The 18,457-nt window shown below is 42.5% G+C and overlaps 1 protein-coding gene across 1 annotated transcript in view; it reads right to left on the bottom strand.

The window, feature by feature from the left end:
• Positions 1 to 527: 527 nt before the first annotated feature.
• Positions 528 to 18,457, bottom strand: part of XPC (XPC complex subunit, DNA damage recognition and repair factor) — a 296,222-nt gene continuing 278,292 nt past the window's right edge. Inside the window, exon 16 of the mRNA XM_069643405.1 lies at positions 528 to 2,481. Coding sequence (XP_069499506.1) covers positions 2,269 to 2,481 — 213 coding nt within the window. The 3' untranslated portion in view covers positions 528 to 2,268. The remainder of the gene's footprint in view (positions 2,482 to 18,457) is intronic.

Consider the following 18,457-nt stretch of genomic DNA (forward strand, 5'->3'; position numbering starts at 1 on the left):
GCTGCCAGATTCTGCCATGTTTTTTCTCAGGTCTATGTGGGTTGCTGGACTTTTCCCAAATGCTGACTCCCAGTACAATAGGTACTGGAGGTTCCCCTGAGTCTCCTACTACACCATGACCGCTGTTTAACCCGCAGGTCACTCGCTTGGATTCTTTCTCCCCAATGTTCTGCATTATGCTTGGGTTTCACTCTCTAAGATTGCAATCTTTATGTTTTTCTGAGTCTTTCTAATTGCATTTGGGGTAGGTGGACATTATGATGTGGTTGGGAATGGGTGAGAGGCCGAAGGGACCTCCACATGCACCCTCTGGGTCAGCATCTTGTGGAAGGTGGCTTTCCCCAGCCCATTGAGGCCACTTTCCCTAGTTTCCAACTTATTAGAATTGACAGTCGCAGACCAGATGTAATTTCCTTATTAAGCTGCTTCAGCAGTATTTAAACAGTGAGAAGGGCCCATGTCGCCCTGAAAGAATGCAAACCAAAATATGTGTTCTACTAAAAAAGGTATAAATAATTCTATCAAGATCAATTTTTGTTAATTGGTTTATTTTATGAACAGAGTGAACTTTACATTTCATGAACAATTTTATTTTTATTGAAAATCTGTACACATTTTTTTAACATATGCAAATAAAATATAGCTTTTTGTTTTGCTTTAAATATCCACATCAATAGAATTAACCATTTTGGGATATACCTAAAATCAGCTGGAGTCTGCGATTAATCAGGCACTGACATGCAATATGGACTTGTGTGTATTCTTCAAGATGTATTTTTTCATAACCAGTACATCTATCCACTACAAGCACAATGGTAATGGCAAATTAAGCAAAAACATGTACTTTTTTTTTTTTTAAACTGGAGCTTGAGTCAAGTGCTCCCTAATTTTTTATTAAAACAACAAAACTAAAAACAGTCTGTCGTATCACATTTACTTTCTTGTTTCAAGGTGTTAAGTGCGGTTCTTTGTAGTGCCACGACACGCTAAATGCATTTGTGTTAATAAAAGAGGAAAACCAGGTTTTCGTTTTATAAAATATATTTACATCTTATTTATAAATTATTTTTAAGCATTGTACAACGCTTTTGGTGACAAACATGGATAAAAGCTGACGAAAAAGTTACTTTATCTGCAGTTTTTTATGAGTTGACAAAAACAAAAGAAGGGCAGGAAGACTTGAGGGAAAAGTATAGGTGTGAAAGCGCGTTGTAATTTGTATGGTGGATAAGAGTAGTGGAAACTAAACCTTGATTCCGGAATGGAAGAACCCGGACACCTTCCTGAGAAGTAGCTCTAGTGTAGAAAAGTGTGGAAAAAGTATGACCCAGCAAAGTGCTTATCTGGGCAACTAGGGCGACCAGAAGATGAATACGATGGTTCATTTTTTCATACTCCATTTAAAAGCCAAATTGGGAAGGAACGCAAATTTCCTGTAGAAACCCTTGCCCACAACAAAATTAAATAACGAGGCTGGCATTCATGCACTTACTGAAATTAACATTGTTGCACGGTACATGCAACAGACCATAAATAATTAGGAACTAACGCATTTGATGAACTACCAAAATGTATTCATTACGAGAGACATGCGTGTCCCGTTGTGTGCGCTATGCCCTAGATCTTGAGTAGGTCATTTGGTTTTTATTGTACCATTTTTCCTTCTAAAAATGTGCATTTATTTTTCTACAGAAATGCCTCGCCTCCCCCTGACCCTCGCAATCCATTTTCTCATGTGGCATGACTCTGGTACACAGGGAGGTGGTGCAAGAGGAGGGAAATGACAACACGGACTAATAAGAGTGAAGCTAACACAATTGTGTAGAGTAGTAAGATTCAGTAGTTTTAAATAGTAATGCAAGAGTAAGGCAGTGCTAACAAACTAAGTAAGACAGTTAACATATTCGCTTTCATTGACTGGCCAAACATAAGCCAGTTTGCACATATCCGCCTAAACAAATGGAAAACGGCAAATAACAGCAACTAATCACATCATATGATATGGTCAGCTTTTCCAGCCTATCCCATTGAGATACCACCATGATACAACCAATGAGCAGTCGAGTTCAGATGGGTGGGTGGAGCAGGGTGTTCATAACAGCTTTCAAAATGTACTCTAATTTCAGAATCAGGGCTGACTACAAGGAATCCTGCTAGATGCCAAAATATGCACCAAAACGCATTTACAGGATACACAATTAAGTTTTCCCTTTCCATGCTGTAATATTAGGACAGCACATCTCCAAAATTAACTGTAATATCATCAAATCACAATTTCTCAAATGGGAACAAGTACGTGGCTTCAGCTTTCTTCTCGCGTTTAGTTTTTCGCGGTTGCTTTCCTTTACTTTCACGCTCAGCTTGTCTATTTTGAGGCCAGGAGACTGCAGCATCTTGAGCTGGTGTCTCTGTACTAGGCTTTTCCTCTTCATCCGATGAAAATCCAGCTCCTCCTTCTGGGGCGGATCCGGCCGCTTCATCCTAGGAAATAAATGACAGCACTCCTATAAGGTTTGATTAGTGCATTACTTTCCCCAAAATTCCCAAGTTTCTTTACTCAATGAATTTGAATATATTAGATTGGGATACATTAATGTTTGGCTTCTATGAAGCATGTAGCCATCAAGACGTGTTTGGATTCAGAATTTGATATGTGATTTTGCCTTAAAACCAAAATTCTCTACTTTCCTACACTTCTCTTTAGAAACACAAATTCTTACTCAGTGCACTTGCTTGAGCCGACTTCTAAGCTGGCTGCATCTTTGCCTGCACTGAACGGCTACTTGTAAAGAATCCCCACCAATTTCCGCTCCATGACCCTTTATTTGTAGTGTTGCTCTGTCTCTCCATTTGAAATATTTGGGTGACCACAAAGTGAAAAATAAAATGAAGCTTTACGAGTGGTGTAATCTGTAAACTCATTTTAAAAGCTATAGTTCTTACTAAGAGTAGCAAAAATTCAGAGGCCTTATATTGTATTGACAAATACCTGTCGAGGTTCGAGGATAAAGAATATTGCTTTATTTACATGAGATTACGTTTCAATATGCTTAAAACTCTTAAGACGGGGACCTTATCGAGCACTAGATAAGAATTAGAGAGGTTGTCGACTTTGCCAAATTCCTACTATTCCAGAGACCGTGAAGTGCCTGTTAATTAGTTGTGATTCAACGCAATCGTTAAGAGAAAATGCATTTAAAGGTTTTGTGCATTGCTTAACAGCAAGTTCTTTTGGCAAGGTTTGATGGAGGGGACTCAGCTTACCTTTATACTGGTGCGATGTTTATTTATTGTGCATGAATTACTAAGAGAATCAATTTGAGTTTGTAAAATGAATTAGTATGTATAATCCTGTACTTGCTGATTAGAAGTATTACTTTGTTGTGGTTTTAGTTGTATATATTTACCAAAAAAAAAAAAGAAAAATATGCCAACAGTTTTAATGAAAAATGAAGTAAGAAAAAGATGCTCAGAACTGGTACGCGAGTGTCTCAGTATTAAAGAAGGGACATATCTACTAGATTGGTACACTTACCTAACCCATTCCAGTAGTCCAAAGGATAAACATATGGGACATCAATAAGCTCTTTGTTCTAACTTGGTGGCACTCGGGTACCAGATGCAAGCTTGTTTCTCCAGAGGATGAAGCTTGTGGAGAGCTAAAGAAGGGGCCTTTCTGCTGACCTCAGTTACATGGCTCCAGGTCACTTAAATGCAACTGGATTAACTTTGGTCTCAAACTAGGCAGATGTTCAGGGATAACCTTTGGGGACTGTAGAGATCAGTTTGGACCTGCTCAGAAGCACTCTAGGGACAAGTGTGCTGCGGCACAAGGAGCACCAACATGAAAATACTTCAAGGTAACCACAACATGACTGTAGTCAAACAGGAAGATGTCCAAGGGAAGAATTGCTGGGGAACAAGTACAATACAACCCAAGCCTCTCGAATACTGCAGTCAGGTTACACAAAAGGTGTTTAGTTAAACTAATTCTAGTTTAACAGGCCTAGAAAGCACAGGACACTTCTTACATTAAAAATAATGGCATCTTTGAAGGTCCTACCACAGTAATGGAGTAACCAGAGTAGCAATACAGATATCATCGCCATCCCGTGAAGAATTGTTAACCAAAGTCCAAGCAAGGAATCCTTCTTTAAGCTGTGCTGCTCCACCCTGGAGGTAGTCAGTGGAGAAGTAACAAGGTACCTACCTGCAACTCCTGCTCTCCAGCATGGGTCTTACATGGATTCACATGCTCATGAATATTCCCTGTGGTCAGGCTGGGAATCCTCAATAATATTAAAGCAGTTTTGCATTGAACCTAAAACTGCACATGACTTCTATATCGTATTGCTGTCACTTCGGGTCATACTGCCCCAGCCAATGACATTCGTGCTCTTAAGCTCCAGCCCTGGTGGCCATCTTCAAATGTGGTTGCACAGGTAAAGTGGCAGTAGGAACCAAGAAAAGCCAGCGAGGGGAAGCAGGGAGTGTTCTGTAAGGGGTTGAGAGTAAGTGTCAGACACAGTAGCATCTTGGATTTGGATTACAAACCTTTACAACAAAAGGCAAGGGGGGGGTTGGAGAAATCCTATCTATTCCTAATTCTAAGAGGGGTTTCCCTGCCTCAACACAACTAAGGAACGTTCTGGTCAGGATGTTAATAAAATAAAATGTCCACTGTCCAAAAACCTCTAAACTTGCCCTTGCACGCTAAACTGAATATAATATGTGAATGGAATTATCGGTAAAGTTCCAAACAAAACAAATTTACTAAGTGCTCTTTAGGTAAGATTTTCATAGCAATGACATCTTCCTGACCCGTGTCAACCCCAGAATGTTTTGCGGTTACTGGTGGATTATTGTTCCTTATACCTCAGTGAGTGGGAACCTGTTCCCACACTCACAGAATATTTTACTCTTTTAATGGGTGTCATTTTTAAGACTCTCCATAGTGTTTTTTAAAAGTTATCCTCTTTGACAACCTTTCGGCAATAAATGCCTATTGTTACTGGGTTGCCCTAGCGGATCCCCTTTTAACTTTCTCTGGCTAACCTTGTGAGAACTGCAGTTCCCAAGGGTAGAAAGAATCTTTGGATCCCTTCTACATTTAATTAGGTGATACTAGCAAGAAACCCTTGCCTGAAGCCTTCTGTGTTCATCCCTGCTGAAATAGCCCATCCAGGGTCCTCTCTTCTGTCCTCCTGCCAAGGAATGAAGTGCATGGGTTTTTGGCTACAGATCCTAAAGTCCTCCTGCTGCAAAAACCTTCTTCTGTGCTGAGGTACTCTGCTGGCTTGGGTATTTACTTACATTAAGTCTCTTGTGATTCCTGTGTAGTTTTAGGGTGTTTTCTGTGATTGGAAGGTCTCTAGGCTAGTTCACTCAGGCCCACTGCTGGAATACTTCTAGGGTGTCTTCTCTGAAGTCCCTGCACCCTCAACTATCTCTTAAGTAAAATACTTACTTGTTTGAACAGTTTTCCTCTGGAACTCTGAACTTTGCCTGCAACTGAGCCCTATCTCACCCGGACTACAGCTGGCTCTTAGACCACTAGGGACCCTCTTCTGCCTCAGAGAACTCATGTTCTAGAATTGGGCAGGGCTGGATAATTTAAGGGGTCTGGCTTGTAAAGAAAAAGAAGTGTTAAAAAGTGTATTTGTAAATGAGTTAGTTGGTAACTTTAAACTCAGAGTGAATAGTTACAAAAAGTTATTACTTTCCTTAGATATGCTCTGCCATTCTGAAAAGTATATATAGGATTTACTTACCTTGAATAATCTCTGTGCCTTCTTATATAAGTATTCTCAAAGTCTTACTTTCCTTGGAAACTGTTTCGCCATTCTAACAGAAAGTAGGTAAAGGGTTAACTTACTGACCCATGAATTTGGTTCCCCTCTTCACAAAGTAATGCTGTTGGTTTCACTTTATTATTCCTGTTAGGATAAGTGTATGGAGTGTCCCCAATTGGGTCTTGCATCCCCAGACTTGCTGTTAGCCTGTCCAGAATAAGTCTGCCTAGGTCATACTTATGTTTTAGGTTTGTGGTAGATCCTACATAGGTTTTACTTGCCCCGAGTATAACTGTTATCCTAAAAATAAGTTATTACTTCCCTTAGTCTGAACTGAAAAGCAACTGTAATTGAATATTACACCCCAAGGTCCAACTCCCCTAGAATAACTGTTATCCTGAATTAGAGATATAGGTTTATACTGTTCCTAGAATAAGTGTTCCACTATTCAGAAAAGCATATTGCCCAGTTGACTTACTAAGTAATTTCCTGCTGAATGTCACAGTATAACTGACAGGGTCTACTACCCTTGCTTTACTGTAAAGTAATCCGAGAGTAACTTATGGTTTTACTCCCCACAAATAGGTGTGCCCTATCCAAAGGTCTGACATCCCCAGAACTATTGTTAGGTGTTCCAAATTAGGTCATATGCATTGGTCTGTGCGCCTTCAAGCATAGTGTTGTGTTTTTATAATTGTGTTGAAATATAATGTGTGTTAAGTTAATATTTGGGGTAGTACCCTTTGGTTGCACTACAACAACCTTTGCCTCCTGGCAATAGGACCCAACCTTTGGTATAAGTCTGAACTACACAGGTTGGTAGTGTGGCTGAGCACCCAGACTTATCTCAAGAGGGGACAAAGATGTAGGGAGTTTACAAAAAGATTCACACTGACAAGTATCCAAATAAACACATACTCAAGGTTCCTTGATAAATTAATTATTCATTTATTTACCGGTCATTTGAATAAGCCTTCTTTAAAGGGGAGCAATATAATATCAACACACAAATACCTTCAAAATACACACTTAGTTTCTAAATCAGAAACCACCCATTGGGGATGTCACACAGACACTTCCTACACTCTCAGGTGACTTCAATAGCTAGGACACTGTGGACATTGATTATATTACTGTTGGCATTTGGAATAGTACTGAGTTGAATGTCAAAGAAAAGGTTGTTAGAACATACAAGAGATCACATATTCTTAAGAAGGCAAATACTTTCGGACCCCCCCTCGACTCCCCCTGCCCCATTAACCCCCCCACCTCCCACAAGGCAGAGTAAGGGAACCCCTTCCTGGAAGGATAGGTGCAACACAATGTCAGAGGAGAGAAGAGTCATTCAGTGAAACAGGCTAAACCAAAGTCAATGGGAAAAGGTCTGAGTTGAAGCACTTCTTGCAGGCAAGTAAGAAAAGTCTTTCCACAATGTTTTAGAAGTCTTTGAAGAAAAAGAAGAATCATGGTAGGGCCACAATCTGTTAGACTTGTGAGTAGTAGAAGATGCAAGAAACTCTACAATAAGAGGCAAGTTCTCTTAGACTTTACAGTACCTTTAGTTAGAAGAAAAATGCAGCAGATGACTTCTGTTCCTGTGCAGCTCTGCAGATCCTGGTGTTCCTGGGCCTCAATCGTGGGGACACGAGGGAGGACTTCTGGGGACTCCTGCACTGCAATGGGATGGTCACCGATAGTAACCATTAATCTTCAAACAAGTGGCACTTCAGTGTTTCAGCTCCTTGCGTCTACCGTAAATAGCACCACCGCGGTTCCTGGCTGTCGAGATGGGCTTTCTTTGCACCTGGGATCCAGCACTCTTGTTGAGGTGGCTCAGGCTGTCCAGAGGATCTTCCTGGAGCTCTTGGCCAGCTTAAAAGCAACACACACAAATTGGTGATCCTCTCCCTGGCTCTTCGGTTCCAACAGCAACTGCAGTGGAATTGCAACCAGATTCAAGAGGATGTCCTGGTGGCTTACTTTGCAGTCGATTGGTCCCACCAACTCAAAAGGGAGAAGTCGTCCTTGCAGGGCTTCTCTAGTTGAAACGAAAGTGCAGTTTCAGCACAGCAGCAGGGCTTCACCAGGCAAACCAACAGTCCAGGAGTTGCAGCAGGCGTCCTCTTAAAGTTCTTTGGGTTGCTTCTTCCAGTAGTCGACTCTGCCTTCCAAGTCAAAAAGCCTCGCCTTTTATGTACTTTTCTCCCATTCATTCCAGCCCAGCTGCCAGTCAAACAGCATGGTGACTGTCCTTGCCGTACAGCCAGCCGGCCAATCGCCCAAGAGTGCATTCCTGTCTCCTAGGAGATTAAGCACAGGGAGCCAGAGTCGGGCTTCACTCGGGAATCCCACCAAAGACAAAATGAACAAAGGGACCAAACATGGTTTGGCGGCGCAGAGTAAATCTCAAGAAGGACCTTTCCACAGAGAAATGGTGAAAAAAGACGACCAGGGCCATTTTGACAAAAATGGCACACAAGGGTGCTTTACTGCAGCTGCAAATGCAGCCTGTGGTAAAGACACCACGGTAGTAAAAAGTAAAACACTGCCACCAGCCATTAATCACAGAATGGGTAACAAAATGTTACATGAGAAGCTAGACAATGGGGATACTAAGTAACCCCTCCAGCACCAGGGTCCGATTGGCCCCTTATCCTTTCTGCCCGTGGCCGGGCAGAAATCGTCCCTGGGGAGCGGGGGCCGGTTTGGAAGAAAGAAAAAATTGAAGAAAAAAAAACACATTCTTTTTTTCCCATTTTGTTTTACTCCAAAAAGACTTTCATCCTTCTTATGTTGATAAATGAGTACCAACACAGGTTAGGTGACATTGTATGCCTATTTGTTCTATAAAAAAAGAGCTTACGCTTAAGTGCTATACCATAACATATCATTTTGGCCTTGGATGTCTGCTTGGATTCACAGTAATTTAGTGTACTTTGGAACAATGCTATTTGATGCCACTTCGTGTTTTGTCAAGGGGTGAAAGGTTGTGTTTCATCACTTCCCGGGATGTCACTTTGGGGTGGGGTTAAATTACATCACTTCCGGTGATGTCATCAGAGACAAAGGGTCGTGAGGCGAGGGATGGGCCACTTTTTTTTTGTTTGACCGGGACTATTTTTTGTCGCAGCCCGACCCTGACCAGCACCCTATTGTAAGATAGTGTGTGCTGGTTCTAGAAAGTTACACATGTAAGTAAAGTCAATTTCACTTTACTGCTCTTGGAAACAGTTTATCCAAGAGAAGGTATTTAAAGCTTGGGGAAATCTGAAAGATTTCCCAGTGCCACTGCACTGAAGGTGTTTGTGCGTCACAATGTAAAAAGATGCCTATGGAGTTTGTCAGACTCCAAAAACCAAAAGGCACACAGAGTTAAAGTCACATTAAAATACATGAGAGAGTGGGGAAAAAGGGTCCTGCTCTCTCCAGGTATAAATGAAAAGTCCTAGAGTCCAGCAAAAGAGCTTGGGGTCTCTAAGGTAGAGAGGAATTAGCACATTTCTGAGAATTCTCCCTAACACTTGTACTCCCCCCCCCCCCCCTAACTCTTCCCCAGACTAAGCGACAGGAGGATTTAATCCACCCCTGGATGAATTTCCTTACTCCAGTCGGTCATACTTTCTGGAGAGACTATCAGCATTTTGATGATTACACCCTGACCTGTGTTCTATAGTAAAATCAAACCCCTGTAGGCTGATAGACCATCTTGGTCTAGTAAAAAGTTTTATTGTCCCTACGGGTCGGCCATGTTTTTTTAAGCCTAAGTGGCTCGATTTTAGAAAACTTTCCTATGGACCTTACCCGAGTTTTCGTCCATTGAACGCATGCGAAAACAAGCACCAGGGAGCCGCCATTTTCTGATAATCCTATCTTTTCCACGATCGCCCTGGCTGACCTGCTTTTGCGGCACTAAATCAATTCCCCCGCCCCTGAGCCTGACATTATCAAAACATTCATATTCCCCGCCTCTCCCCGTGACGTTACTGTGCTGCGTAGGCAAACGCGCCCAGTCGTCTTCTGTGCGACTCCACACAGAACCCGGAAACCAACACAGATCAAATTTAACAGCAACACGGTACATTTGGTAAAGTACATTTATTTGACATTAAATGTTTAGAGAATATTCAGCAATTGACATATGAACTCCGGAAGCCATTTATTTTCTTTTATCTGTATCCGCAATAACTGTTCCGTTTCATCTTGAGTCACGCGCTGTTCCTTTATGGTACAAAGGGTGTTCATTTTCGTAAAAAGAATCACTTTGGAAGCACGGTGAACTGCAAGGCTGTTCCATCAACTAAGCACTAGTCCAGCCTAAAGGTTGATATGTTGCTTCTAGCCACTAGTACAGCGTAAGGGCATGTGGGTCCTTGGCGATCGTCCCATAATATGGTGATCGTGCTCCAGTTGTTGACACAAAGCTGCAGGTGTCTGCTGAAGAATCCATCCGCCAGTGTCTCAAACAGATGGCAGTGGCAGAAAGGGATCAAATACCTGGTATGAAAACAAAAAAATGATAATTAGTCTCGCTAGCCGAACTTCATTAATATTACTCATTTTATTTATTACGGCCGATCAGAAACTATTTGCTTGCAAGGATAGTTCAATGGAGTATGTTCGTCTCTAAAATCAATGCGAAAAGTAACGAGATAAATCGAGGCCAACACACAATGATAAACGACAGTCTACATGCGTGAGGAATGATATGATATATGATATGGCATTTGTAACGCGTCTATACTCAAGTGTTTCTAGGCGTGACGAGGCAGGTGGGGAACAAGGGCAGACAGACAACGATCCTACTAGGCCAGGTGTCTTTCTGATCGCGCATGGGGAAGAGCTGTACATGGTTAGTTGAATACAAATTAACTAATAGGGCCAGCTGGTGGCAAGTGCAAGGTAAATGCCGGGAGAAGGGGCTGAAGGATACAGAGACAGTCCCGTAGTGCAGGGAAAAGTGGCTCGGCCAAGGACCGAGATCGGTGAGACCAGTTGACCTGCATGCCCATGTGCCCACTACGAACAGTTTTACTTGCTTTTCCTAGCTCTTCATTCATTCATTTATTCATGCATCCATTCATTAAATCTTCATTCCGGTATAAAAGCGTGTAAAGATTTACTTACATTATATTTGAAATTTCCATTGTGTCTCTTCATAATGCAGTCTGTAAAACGGACCGTGCTCTTGACAATGATTTTTCGTATACTGACCTAAAACTGAAACTCGGTCTAGTTTCTGAATTTTCTGCCTTATCGTCTTACGTTATTGCGCACTCCCTTCAAATGTAGTTCTTTCGGCATGGTCCCTGTCTCAAGGTCAAAAAACAATAGACCCTTATACTTCCAGTGCGACTTGTGGGCCTCATCTGGGCGCTGTCCTTCGCATTCTTTATTTGCAACATCACGTAGTATAGGCATCTGTGAGAACTTGAAGTTTAGAATCCGTCTATGTAGTGCGCCGCAATGTGCAAATGCGAAATTTTGTCCCCGTTGTCTGCGAGCTTTGCAGCCCAAATTGAGACATTTAATTTTTTGCGGAAGGTCAGGGAAAGTATAAAGTACCACAGGAGTTGAGTTAAAAGTGAGATTTATTGTTGGTTTGTTTGTTTTATTATTTGCAATACGCAAGCCTCCCCTCCGTTAACAGTGCGCAGCATTTACATTTACATGAGATGAGACATGAGAAAAATATATACATACACATATGTGAGGTGAATAGAGAGAATTCAAAGATGACACCCAGCTTGTTCGCCACCCATGATGGTGAAGGTAGGGGTTAGGTTTACAGGTACACTGTACAATAACATTTATTTACAAAAAGACAATCGTATTGCAATTATTTAAACCGGGATTTGTACTTCACAATCAGCTGTGCTTCGGGTGGGCATGGCACAGTCGCAATGTTCGGTGGCAATGGATCACTGCTCTGCACAGAAACGTCCAAAATTCCATATCTGTTCTTCTCTAACACAGCAACAATAAGGCCTTTTACAAAGTCGAACTGCATTTCCTCATAGACTGGTTTGATCACCCATTGCTTACTTCGTTTTGAAAACACCTTAGTGTAGCGAGGCATCCTTACTTTACCCCTAGTCCTAGATTGTTCACGTCCGACATTGCTGTTATGGGCTAAGAACGCTAGTAGAGTGCGATGTTTCATGCCCCGAAAGCTAAATTGCAAGCGCTTTGGCCTGTACTTTAGGCACATATTGTGGAACACCTCCAAATCTCCTGTGTGACAGAATTCTGTCAGTCCTCTGAAATCTCTTGATAGAGTTTTGTCGAAAACAATCTTCTCAATGGCTTTGTGTGTCGGTGAAGATGGAATCAACCACTTCTTCTTCCGTGCCTCCTCTGGGGACAAAGGGCCATGTTCACATTGGTGGAAATGTTCATTTGCTGTCCAGCGGTGAACGTTGGTACAGTGGTGCATCAGTGACCGCCATTTTTCAAGTAGTATTTCCACTGACCCCTCAAGTTTTTGAGCTCCACCAAAGATGGTTGGTGATAGAATGCGACCACTGCAAAATACTTTCAAAACCTTTTTTTTCCCTGCAGCCGAGATTTTCTTATTGATTGATTTAGCAAGATGCCATACGTCAAATTGATGTTTAATATGTGGGAACTGCTCTCTCATTGTCTTGGCAATTGAAACGTGTCTATCCGTGGCTATGAGGTCGATGTGCATTCCCCTCGATTGTAGATATTCCACTGATTTTATAAAACCTAGCTTCTCCATGGCCACTGAGGATGTACATTGTATTACCTGCACGACCACCGAACTGACAATTTTCTTACTATCCATGTCCTGAAAGTGGTAAGTGCAGTACTTGGCAGAAAATCCAGGGCTGTCGCACTGTCCATTGCCGGCTAGCATGAATCGTTTGCCTTCGAATGTACTTGCTAGAGACAATTGTTCAATTTTCCAAGCATCACTAATGGCCGGAAACAGATAATCACGTTGGTATGTGTAGTACAGCGCTTTAGAAATGAAAGGGAGTCCCACAAACAAAGAAAGCCTCTAACTTTCTAAAACTGGAGCCACTAAAAAGTGATGCAGCTGCACACAGTAGATTGCCTGCTGGCAGTTTCCCCAGCATCGGACCATGAGAACCTATGATTTAATCTACAGGCGGCATTTATTTTGACGTTACTGCCTTTTATTTGACGAGTCACATTAATCAATGGCTTCCCACATACTTTCCCTCTAATGGAATGCACACATTTCAGCATACTTATAATTTCCATCAAACAACTGTCGAATACAATGTATTTGCTCTCTTTCATTAGACTGTCATCCTGCGTCAACGTTGTTTCGGCCTTTGACGTTGTGGAGATTTCAACACATTGGAAAGTAATATCACTGATATCAAGTTCTGATGCGTCTATGGATGCTGTGGCTGGTTCATTCTCTGTCATTTCAACATCTATTACTTCAACATTGATGGGAGAACACAACAATGTCGACAGGTTTTTTGGTGGCAAATTTTTGGCGGGTGTAGATTGTGTAAATTGATCTGCAACTACTTCAGAGCTATCTTCAATACATTCAATAACATCTTCTTGTGGTGGTGTGGTCGCACTGTAGCTATGGTCCAATGCAACTTTACTGTAGTCTCCAAACACAATTAATTCATGTTCTGGCCATTGGACATGAGCATCTCGAGCCTGAACACGCCTCGCCTCAACTAATAGTTCCTCCATAGTGTACACGGTCTGGCAAGCCACATCTCTCATTTGCTTCACTGTCTGTGTGTGTATAGTTCTGACACCAACGGGTAACTGGAGGAGAGATTGGAAAAGGGATGTTCAGTTTAAACACAAGATGGAGTGTAGTAGAATTGACTGGAAAAAAACATAAAATAGTCCCCAGCACAAATATTTTTTTAAAGTTATGAACTGTTTGTAACCTTTTTTTGTTTTTTTCTTTGCAACTTTTTTGACTCGACCTTCAACATCTGCACGCTGTAGCTCCGATTCGTTTCCGCATGTCCTCCCTTCCTCTTGCGCTGCAACGACTATATTGTCTGTATCCGCATAGACAGCACGGAATGAGGCTCCATCGTCTCCCTGAAACATAGTACTTTCATTACTATGCATCAAAATATTGTTAGCATAAAACACGTGAGGACGAACACACAGGTACATCTCAATAGCCAAATACGATTTAGACATTGTGTGCAACAATCAAACGACAAGTATTCGACCAGTGATGATCTATTTCGATGGAACTGTCAGTATCCATACCTCTGGCTCTGCATGGACTGCCATGAATGGTTGTATTGGAGAGGAGGCACTCACATCTCCCTGAAACACAGTACTTGCATTAGTATGCTTTTCAATATTGGAAACACAACACACACTTGGGGTCGACGGCACAGGTAAATATAAAGAGATAACCGCAAATGATGCATTGTCCAAAAGAATCAAGGAAAATCCAAATATGATCACATTTCATCGACTTATTTCAACGATTCCTTTACATCTGCATCATCTAAATGAGATGTTGTGATTGTGGTGGAAGCTTCGTCGTCTCCCTGAAACACAGCACTTGCGTTAATAGGGAAGAAAGTATAGCAAATGGAATCACGTTATATGATCACGCATGATGGAGCTGTCATTATCCATACCTCGTGCTGCTGAAGAATATCTATGGATGTTGCAAATGTAGTGCGCACTTCTGAAAGCTGTAGCGCCGATTCGTATACTTGAATTTCAGGCTCTGCATCAAGTGCAGGGGTTGACGCTCCATCAACTGCCTGAAACATAGTACTTGCATTAGTGAGGATTACAATTGAGAAAACATAACACACACCTGGGGTCGACAGCACAGGTACATATCAACGGCTAACCACGAATGAAACATTGTGCAGAACAATCAAACGACACAAATTCCAGCTCTGATGATGATGCTCGATGGAGCTGTCAGTATCCATACCTCCTGATGTTGAAAAACATCTAGAAATGTTGTAGATGTGGCGGACGCTTCAGCATCTCCCTGAAAGACAGTACTTGCATTAGTATGGATAACACTAATTATAACTGAAAACACACATTGCGTTTGTGGGTTATGAAATCGAAAAAGAATATATTGATAAATGTCATTATTCAAAAAACTATACACTCATATCAATATCGAAATTATTACAAGGGATAGAAACCCTACAATATCAATTAATCCATTCGGCTACACACTACCGCAAGGCCGAAAGCTAAATCCGGACACTTGACTCACCGGTGGCGGAATGTGGACAAATAGAGTGGGGATAGCGTTTTCGCGCAATTTCCGTGTCGTTCGCCGTTTATTCTTCTTTGTTACCCAAGAAGTTGTATACATGTCCAAGGAAAAGTGCCGGCTGCAGATGCGGTATCGATCACCCCTCTTGTCCTCTAAGACTTGTTGGACTCTACTTTCCAGCTCATCCAGTGGATATCCGCAATGTCTGACCCATTCTCTTATTCGATCAACAGTTTTCGGGAATACATGCATTGTAGTTCCTTCAGATTTCACATGGGTCTTCGAAGGGCAACCGCTAATCGAACAGGCAGGCATTGTTGATAAATCTGAAAAGTAAATATCGACATTATTATACAATCTTCAAGAGTAAAGATTTGATACAAAAGTAAATGAATCATACAATGATCAATGCAAGGTTTGTTTTGGTCGCAGGAACTATACCAGTTCATTATATGCTGCTTAGTTTTTGCATAAGTTGCAGAAATGTATAATTGATGTGACTGAAATCTGAACATGTGACTCGTCCCTTGGATGTTCTGTCTTGCACGAGAAGGAAACCTGCTTACATTATAGACTGGACCCCCAAAGGATGCAATTCAATGACAATAGACACAGATGAAAATAAATAGATCTATTGATAGCATAGCAATGGAAACTCAAGTCAATAGCAATGAGAACAATGAACATAGCACTATTGTGTACTCTACTCGAAAATAGATAAAAATCTGCGAAATATGACCAGGATACATGGCCTTACCTTGACCAACAAACAGTTGGATTCAGCAAACAGAGCAGTATGTTGCGGGAGAATAGGTGGATGGCCACAGGGAGCGCACTGATGGGTATGCTCGAAGCGGTCACAGAAGTTCACGGATAGCACGACGACGAGCAGATTAGCATAGATCTCAGTGGTTCCCAGGTAGCACGTTCAGGAGTTGACTTGCAAAGCACAAAGATGTTCTCATGAGACATATCAAGTGGTTTTTAAAGTATTAGAAACTGGGGTGTGTTTGTGAATGAATGACGTATGTATGTCGTGGTATTAGGGGGGCGGCCTGCTTGAAGGGGAGGCCTGCCTGGAGACACGGGGTCTGAGGAGGCCATGTGACCAATGGCCCCTTGGCGTGAGACACTTTTTGAAGTGTACATGCAGTTTGGCACCTTGGCCTTTCGCGCCCAACAGCCCCCCATGCCAGCGCTCATCCCCGGGTGTGAACCGCCTCTGATAGAGGGGGGTGGGATGGATGGGCCTGGGGCGTGCAGATAAGGCACAGGAAGACTGCTGAATGGAGACACACTTATGTGTATTGCAGGGGGGCGGCCTGCCCCAGCGGAGGCCTGCCTGGAGACACGGGGTCTGAGGAGACCATGTGAACAATGGCCCCTTGGCGTGGGACAACTTTTGAAGTGAACATGTAGTTTCGCACCTTGGCCTTTCGCGCCCCTGACAGCCCCCCATGCCAGCGCGCATCCACCGGCGCGAACCGCCTTTATATCAATATACAGTATATCGCCTTTATATCAATGATAGTATATCGTTGCTTATCAATAACAAATGCCACATACCGGAGCACAGACCCACACTTCAACCGGCGTATTATAGTGGTCAAGACTGTATAATCCAATGGTAAATGTTAGTATAGATATAGTGTGACTTTTATGGAGACATAACCTACTGAAAGACTTTGAACAAGTGTGTTTTAGGGCATGCATTATCGAGAATATGTTATGTTAGCTTAGATAGATAGTGACCACCCTGCTTCACAGCAACCAGCCTTCACCCATTCGGAGCACAGATGTCTGACATCCATCCTTGAATGGAGACACACTTGATTCATTTAAAAAATCGAGACAACCGTTGTTAAAATATATGTGGTGTTTTATTTTGTATCTTATTTTCATGACACAAAAATCCAAGACTTTAAAGATTATACAGGTCAGGTTGCAGCACAGCGAGAGAAAATCCCCTGTACTGACCGCTGTCACTCGGGAACGTTTCTCTAATGGCACGAACGGCACAGGCGGGTATCACTCTTCGAACGCGGTGTCCAAGCCTCCCGTGAAGCCACCATGTAAAGGAACGATAGGCCACCAGCCTGTACCACCTGTGAAAAGGAATGAAACAAACTGTTTTTAAATTACCAAGATAAGTTTAATAAATGTTTGTTGTCAATGACAATTCTTCTAACTAATGGCATTTTACACGGACAAATGCTATCTAGACAATGCACACTATTCAACGCCTTACATGCGTTACAATGATATGTAGATGTAATTTTGTATATAGTAGAAGACCATGAAATAGGAGTGGCATGACAAGCAGAGTATACTTACTCGTTACTCGGATTACGAGGACGAACAGTTGCTCGAAGTTCGTGCATAAGCACCATCATTATTTTCAACACGGCCCGTGTGAGGCAGGCTGCCCTGAAGTCTGGCAGCTCGGTGATGCATTGCGGTCGTGGCTCGCCTTCCGAAATGTAGGCCAGGCATCCCGAGTTTTCTCGGTAGCAGCAGTTCTCGTCCTCAGTTGGCATTAGTTTGCACCGATTGCATGTGCACCAGGTGGAGACGCCGTCCATTCGACTAGGCCCAGGCTCTTCATCTGTTGATTCGTCCTGCCAACTGCTGTCCGAATCCCCATCGGTATACTCGGGCTCGTACATGTAGGGCATTATTGTAGCCATTGTGTGTTAAACTAAAATAATTCATAGCAGTGGTACTGGTATCTGTTCGCACGGGCTACAAGCGGCGAAGGTAGCTGCCCAGAGCACTGAAATGAGTCACAGAATACTCAAAGTAACAGAGAGGAATGGAATCGAAAATCGGCTGCTGTGTGTTGTGAAACGGTCTGTTTATACCTATTGAGGAGAGAGGCGTCCTGCCATTTCCATGGCGAAACGTCATTAGCTGAAGCGCAGCGAATGTTGACACGAGATGTGCTTTGGCGTTGGGAAATGGGCGGTACGAGTCTGCTGATGACAGGCTCAGGGGCGGGGGAATTGATTTAGTGCCGCAAAAGCAGGTCAGCCAGGGCGATCAGGGAAAAGATAGGATTATCAGAAAATGGCGGCTCCCTGGTGCTCGTTTTCGCGTGCGTTCAATGGACGAAAACTCGGGTAAGGTCCATAGGAAAGTTTTCTAAAATCGAGCCACTTAAGCTTAAAAAAAACATGGCCGACCCGTAGGGACAATAAACATTTTTACTAGACCATGCCTTCAACAATTTAGGATTTTCCCCCCTTCATCTGCATTAACCATCTCAAGGGTTGGTGGTCTGTTTGAATTACAAAAGTAGATCCATAAAAGTGTACCTACTGATGAAGCAGATTGGGTGTTCCCTGACTTTCTCATCAAGCTGACTCAGAACTGCACCTATACCTGTATTGGAAGCATCAGTTTGTACAATAAAGGATTGGTTGTAGTG

The sequence above is a fragment of the Ambystoma mexicanum genome, chromosome 2p (genome assembly GCF_040938575.1).
Source record: "Ambystoma mexicanum isolate Mex_15411 chromosome 2p, UKY_AmexF1_1, whole genome shotgun sequence".
Lineage (NCBI taxonomy): Eukaryota > Metazoa > Chordata > Amphibia > Caudata > Ambystomatidae > Ambystoma > Ambystoma mexicanum.